Below are 7,500 nucleotides of genomic sequence, written 5' to 3'. Positions count from 1 at the left end.
TGGAGCACAACCAAGCGTAAACAAACACACGAGGTCTACTGTTCTGCTTAGATGTCACACAAAAACATCTTTAAGTAGCATGCAGCAATGACGAGCTACAGATCGCGCGAGGCAAACGAGCAAAAGAACGCCGAAAAAGATAACACGAGAGGGAGTCAAATGGAGAGAGCTGCTAAATTAGCAAAGCTGAATGAGAATGGGGATACCATAGAAAACATTGAATTTTATTTTCCGTCAACATCGAATGATAATAGGCTGATTTAGCAACAGAACGGGAACGTCAGTGGCGACGTCGCGCGCAGCAAAACTACCAATGAGAATTTAGAATAGAGAAGAAAAGAGTGGAGTCTATTCTATTCTGAATTCTCATTGGTGTTTTTTTTCTGCGCGCGCCGTCGCCACTGACGTTCCCGTTCTGTTGCTAAATCAGCCTAGTATTGAAATTACAAGCGAACGTGGAGGCGAACATTGCGATCCTGTGTCTGAAGTTACCACGAAACTCGTTGGACTTCAAATTGCGGAATCAAGCACCCAAACATCTAAAACTGTAGTATGTGATACTACAACGCAAACTGAGGAGTTTGATTACATGTTTAAAACAGCAAAGCGCCCTTTTGATCGCGAAGACATGCTGGACGATGATAAAGTCACATTTTACAGAGGACTACCAACGCTGAAGCTCCTAGATGCTCTCTATGGACATATTGCCCCTCATATCACAAGACGGTTATTAACTCTTACAAATTATCAGGAACATGTGATGGTCTTGATGAAGCTAAGACTCGATATACCATACCGTGACTTGGCCTACCGATTTGGTGTGTCCATCTCTACTGTATCAAGAATTTTTTCGTGTTGGTTGACAACCATGGACATAAGGGTCTCACCGTTGATATACTTGCCAGCGAGGGAAGAGGGAATGGCAAACTATGCCCCAATGCTTCCAATATTCATCAAGCTTTTCACCTGTTCAGTAACTTCTTCAATAATATCATGATAGAGAATGTCATATAGCTTCACTATACCTGGTGTACATCCAATAGAACTCACACAGACCCAGTGCATGTGCCCAGTATGAAGTATTTGAATGAATTCAGATGTTACAATGTCAAAGTTTCTGATAGGTTCCGGAGTTGTTCTTTGAAGCTCTCTATCAGGGGATTGGCCTTTTTTAACGGAAGACATTCTCGATCCAACTTCTCACCTACTAAACACGCGGGGTCGACTCCAACAACTCCGACTTTTTGCAAATATCTCGTGTAAACGTGGCCCTCGAGTTTTTTGCGAAATCAGACAGCACTGGTAAACATTTATCTTTAGAATTTTCGTTTGGCAATCAACGCTTGTCTTATCGTTCGACGTTACACAACTCAACTCAAAATACAGACGCACATGTGAGTATTGGCATATGCAAATTAGCTCCTTGTGCGCCAACATGGCGGACAGTAAATTCGTGATGTCACATGAAAATGGAGAATATTTGAATTTTATACTCAGGAGACATACATGATGATCAGTAACATTAGAGTGACCACAAGTTACCACATAGTTAAAAAGAGAAACAATTTTACTTAGTATTAATTTTTAATTTTCTCAAGCAACTACACCTCTTCAATGGTGAAAGAAACAGACTGTACAGAATCTCGAAAGATTAATTATTGATACCACACCAGCAAATTTACACAGTCAGAAGTTTAAAAAAAAAAGATAAGTGCTGCCAAGCAATAACTACTCGTATTCCACCTTCCATCGGGTCCAGCTGCCTTCTTCAGTACAAAACCATGCTAAGGAAGGGGAAAAAAGGCAAAAAAAGCACATCATCAGATCAAATAAACTGTATAGTGAACATTTTCGCCACCACCTACAAGGAGAAAAAATGAATAACCTCTGGCTTCTCAAAGTTCTAAAAACCTATTGCAAGACCATTCAAAATACATGTAGGAACGCTTTAAATTCCTTGCCTATAGTAAATAATTAGATCTCGGTTTGGTCACAAGTGGGCTATCGATCTGTCTCTGTCCATCTATTATCTTCAAGTATTCTTCAAAATTGGTTGCAAAAGCATTTATAATATTGTTGAAGAAAACCCTCTTTTTTATCAACAGATATTGAATTGTATGTTCTGCAACATGCACTTATTTTCTATGATGTTATCCTACCGAATCTTGAAACAAGTAATAAAATTATGTGCATGATTGCTTATGAAAGCATTCCTTCATTTAAGGTCTTGTCATAGGTTTGAGGTGTTAGGTTTTTGGTAGAGTATTCCATCACACTATGCAATGCTGAAAAATTCAGGCATCTTCAATGGAATTCGAACCCACGACCACTGCAATGCCCGTGCAATCATCCACCAACTGCTAGCCCTATGAAGCCACTCAGTTGGGAGCAGATCAAAAGGTTTTTTGACTCATGTTCCAGTGAAAGGAGCGATGAATGAATCCTCTACCATACATTTTTATCAAAACAAACCTTAAAAAACGCAGAACAGTAAACATGTACGACATCCATTGTGAACAATGTGACAAAGACTGTATACAATGTACATAAAACTTCCAATAGTATTAATTTTATTAGAGACTAGAACTAAGGAACATCCAGAACACCGAATTTGTCAGCTACATGACTGTATTTAAAACAGAAGCTCATGACCTTGAAGCGTTTAACTCTGGTTCAGAGCTGGGGTTTTAACAACAACAATTCTTTATTAGATTTTAAAAAATATAACTTACAGAGCTTTAGCCCACAATTACATGTAGTGAGGGCTAGTCGAGGCAGGCAAAAGAGGAAAAAAGAAAATTTAAAAGTCACATAAATGTCGTATCCAAAGAACAAATCTAGAAGCAATATAGTTTGTCGTGTGGTTTGAGTGGCTGATTATTTTCACTGAACTTTTCAAAGATTAAAAATGTGGGTCAGAAAAAAATTCAAGGACTTTCAAGGACCAGGAATGAAGAGCAGAGATTTTCAAGAATTTTCAAGGCCTTGAAAATGCACTCTCAAAATTCAAGGGTTTTCAAGGGTTTTCAAGATGCGTACGAACCCTGTACATACATACATACATACCGGGTACATACAGTACATACATACATACATAATGATACATTAAGCACTTAATGACTGGCCCCAAGGGAAACAGTGAGCTTTGTTCCCCTGAGGGGAAACAAAACTGTTTCCTGTGGGGCCAGTCATTAAGTGTTTTGTTATACCTCCCAACTCAAAATAGAACAATACACAGATTTTTACACGGAATTTACCGCTGTTTCAAAGGTGCACAACCTGATTACGTGTGAGTCGAAAGTTCAAGTCGTTGTTTCCCTAGGGAGTTAGTGAGTTTTGACCCATGACACGTGACAAATTCTCCTCCAATTGGAAAACATATTTGAGTTGGGAGGTATTATAAACTTTATTGACTTTCCCCAATGGGGCTTTTCAAAGACAATAATTATCCTAAATAAATACAATATGCAATACAATATATAATGCACAATATACAATACATAATATAAATCTTAAAATTATCGCATATCTTATTAATTAGGCAGTGCTTAAAACACGTGTGGAATTACAAATCTTAAATAAGTGCTTGACCACTTCTTGATCGGAGTGCCAAAAAGACAGCGGACGTCCCAACTCTGGCTCTCGACTTTCTTTGAATTTGATGCTTTGGACGCCATCTATATATATTCGCTTGTCTTTTTAAAGTCATCCTATGCACGGAATGGCAAGAATATACGCTAGTTCCTGTCTTAAAGCTATTTCAACATCAATTCCACCGAAGCCTTTGTCCACGGGTCTTTGGCATTGTTTGGTTGAGCTTGGAATTTCAAGGAAAAGGCCTACTCAGCGGGGATGCAGAGCGGGCCAGCAGAAAACAAGACCATTCCAAAGAACAAACCATGTATTCCAGTCTATCCAAGATTTGGATGAAAAAACTTGCTGTACGAACTCTAATGGCGATCTTGAACAACAGTTGCATAATTCTCCATCATCAACATATTCAAGTTAACACCTTATCATCTTATCGTTCAAACATCTCCGGTGTCTCTGATCTGCCATCCTTAGCAAATTCTCTACAACCCTGCTCGCGTGACCCCAATGTTGGTTTGAAAGTAAACAACAACCCCATTTCTGTGGTGTTGCCTCAAATTTCTCTGCAAACCTCATTTTTTTTGTGCAGCCAGCCACCACCGTTATCACAACAACTTAAACCTTGTCGTTCCAATTCGATTGGGCAAAAGAAGTCTGCGTTTGGACCAAGTGTTCTACTCGCTAAAAATATGTCTTTGGCATCCAAGATTGATGAAGTAAGCTCCATTGTCTTGGATTTAAAACCCAATTTAGAGTTTTTATTGAGACATGGTTAAAAGACACAGTTAGCAACTCTCTCCTTTGCATACCAGGATACTCCTCCATCAACCGCAACCGCACCACAGAATATCATGGTGGTGTCAGCCTCTATATTGAGAACTCAATCAAATTCAAGTGCCTGGACAACCTGCTTGATCCGGACATCGAGGCCCTGGGGGCGTGGCTACGATCAAGACGACTCCCGCCCGGGGTCCCTTGTCTCATTGCGGTCGTTATATACCATCCAACTTTAATGACAGCAACAGAGACACGGCACTTGTCAACTATTTGCCTGCGTCCCTCACATCTATGGATTTAGAGTACCCCGGTTGCAGTTTCTTGTTATGCAGGGATTTCAATCGCCTAAATTTTCACCGCCTGACTACCTAATTCCAGCTGAAACAACTGGTAGACAAGCCTACAAGGGGGGATCAAATTTTGGACTAAGTGTTTACAACCCTTCCTCAACTCTACGACTTGAACTCAGTGCATACCCTTCCCCCTTTCGGCCTGTCCGACCACAAAGTTGTTCTTGTGGGCCCCAAATTGAGGCCAGTGGGAAAGGATTTCAGTAGGAAAACTGTATCAAGGCGGGACACACGGGCAACTAGAAAGCTGCAGATTCCTGCTTGGCCAAGTTGAGTCTGTTTGTTGACACAATTCACATTGGTATGGATCACATCATGCAGATCGCGCACTACAAGATTCACATCAATGATGCACCACAGATCACTGCAGAGTTCAAAAACCTTGTCAAGCTACACCAGCAAGCATTTAACAATGGAGACAAGGAGAGCTACTGTCTCTACCAGAATTCCACGCTTGGCCCTTGGCTTTTTTTTTCATGATCAATGATCTCAAGTTTGGCGCTCTCATGTGGAAGTACGTGGACGACACAATAATCTCCCCAACCATACCTCGCGGCTGCCTGGGTGATGTGCAACATGCTGTTACTGCTGTGGAGGACTGGTCTCGGACTCAGCGGATGCAGCTAAATGCCGACAAGTGCAAGGAGATGGTTTCGACTTTAAGAAGAACTCTCATAATTTCCCCCCTCTCGTGGTAGACCGAAACAAGCTTCCTGTCACCAACTGTGCGGATACTAGGTGTTACGATATCCAGTGACTTAAAATGGAACAATCACATAATAAATTGCATTAAGAAACCAAATAAGCGCCTGTATTTCATTGTTCTCCTGAAAAGGGCTCATGTTCCCCTTAATGACATCATGAATCTCTATTGTACAATAATCAGACCTGTGCTAGAATACTGCGCTCCACTCTTTCATTACGCACTCCCGGCTTATCTTAATGAGGATATAGAAAGATTGAAGAAAAGAGTCATATCGGGAAAGCCTTGACAGCCTAGGCCTGCCAACGCTATAATATGATAGGCACAATGGACTCTGCAGACAATTGTTTGATATCAATCTGCTGCCACCAAGAAAACAATCCAGCTATAATTTAAGGCGTCGAAAGACATATAATCTGCCACATTCCCATACGGAACATTTCAGACGCTCTTTCATTTATGCCATGTCCCAGGGTTGTGCATAAAATTAATTAATGTTCCTGAAGTTTTGAAGCAGTCGACTTTATTGTAAGATATTAATAATTTTGTATACATTTCAGTATTACTATATGAGGTATTTATATGCATAATTATAATCATTGTAATTAGCTTTATATTTTAACCTATTTTATTTGTAAAATATGCAATTCAGTTTTACAACTGCAAAGTATTAATTTGCACAATAAACAATCTATCTCATCTAGTTTTTAAAAGGGGAATGTGCAACGTTTGGAAGTTTCTGCTGACCTCCTCTCGCTCGATAAATTGGTAGGAGAGACCTTTTGGAGCTCGTCCTGTCATACGTGTCATACTTGAGCCAGTTGAATTCTTTAAGAAGAGGCGTAACATGGTAGTATTTACGCATGCCACCAACAATGCAACAGGCGAAGTTCTGTATGCTCTGTAATTTCGTTATGTTGTGCTTGGAGAGTTAATAATTGTAAGAGGAGTATGTTTGTTAAAAATGTGTTTGGTACGGTTAACTTGACTAAGATGATGGATACAGGAAGATACACTTTTAGTTACGTGTTTGTCAAAGGTTAAATTTGAGTCTAAAAATACACCTAAGTCCTTAACCGTTTTGACAGGGAAGAGCTCCCTTCCCATGAAGTGGAGTCCTAATTTTGAGCGTATTTGTCTGCTCCCAAACACCATCAGTTTTGTTTTACTAGGGCTCAATAAAAGGTAGTTATTAGAGCACCCTTCAGCAATTTGAACAAGGTCGTTGTTCAAATCAGTTACAGTATTTACCGTGTATTTTAGTTGAAAAAGGATGAGCTTCGTATTGTCCTCATAACTCTGGGAGTTGCACCTTTGCAGCACCAAGGGAAGATGGTTTGTGTAGGCACTGAAGAGCAAGGGGCCTAAAATACTCCACAAGTCACAGGAAGAGGATCAGATAGTGTTGAGTTAATTCGCACCTTGTTTTTCAGGATTTCAAGGAGTTTATTCTTTAGTTCACTTTTAAATTGATTTTTATTTAGTGTTTTGATAGAGAGTGGAATGCTGTTCCAAATCAGGGCCCCTTGAGATAGTTAAGTTTAAAAATGAGTTGAGTTTAAAATTTCCTAATTTGGATGTAACATAGGTCATGCATTTTCCCGCGTGTGAAGCCTTGATCTTATTTGTGTCCATATTTGGGCATAAAATTGGTGTTCTAAAATCCCCAGATTTGTTCCAAGGAAAAGAGTTGCAAGTTACATGCTTCAAGGTCATGTGCGTCTGTTGAAAAAAACATGCCACCTTACAAGGTATATTCAGTGCATTCCATCAAAACAAAAGTTCATGATTCCAGAGCAGAAAAATAATATATTTGATTGTGATTCCATGTGTTTAGTACATGTACCTTTACTCTTGTACTCATTGAAGGCTTTCATGTAATCACCTACAACCTTTCGACAGTTCTGTCTTGCATTGACTTCCTCTCTCCTGTGACACTCTGTGACTCTATCACGGTAAATTTTCAATATTTCCAGCTCAACAAGTCTTTCCAGATTCCAGCGATCTCTTGCTGCCTTGAAGGCCACTGGGTCCTTTCGATCAATTTCCTCAAAGGACGGGGCCTTGATTCTTTCATCA

At 39.9% G+C, this 7,500-nt stretch overlaps 1 protein-coding gene across 1 annotated transcript in view; it reads right to left on the bottom strand.

The window, feature by feature from the left end:
• Window positions 1-1,565: 1,565 nt before the first annotated feature.
• LOC138014497 (uncharacterized) overlaps window positions 1,566-7,500 on the bottom strand; it is an 8,930-nt gene continuing 2,995 nt past the window's right edge. The window contains exons 2-3 of the mRNA XM_068861574.1: window positions 7,268-7,500; window positions 1,566-1,784 (exon numbers count right to left, since the gene is read on the bottom strand). The exon at window positions 7,268-7,500 is cut by the window's right edge and continues 26 nt beyond it. Coding sequence (XP_068717675.1) covers window positions 1,729-1,784; window positions 7,268-7,500 — 289 coding nt within the window. The 3' untranslated portion in view covers window positions 1,566-1,728. The remainder of the gene's footprint in view (window positions 1,785-7,267) is intronic.

This window comes from Montipora capricornis, chromosome 8 (genome assembly GCF_036669925.1).
Source record: "Montipora capricornis isolate CH-2021 chromosome 8, ASM3666992v2, whole genome shotgun sequence".
In the NCBI taxonomy this organism is placed as follows: domain Eukaryota; kingdom Metazoa; phylum Cnidaria; class Anthozoa; order Scleractinia; family Acroporidae; genus Montipora; species Montipora capricornis.
Note: the sequence above shows the minus strand (reverse complement) of the source record. Positions and strands in the feature narration are given on the sequence as shown.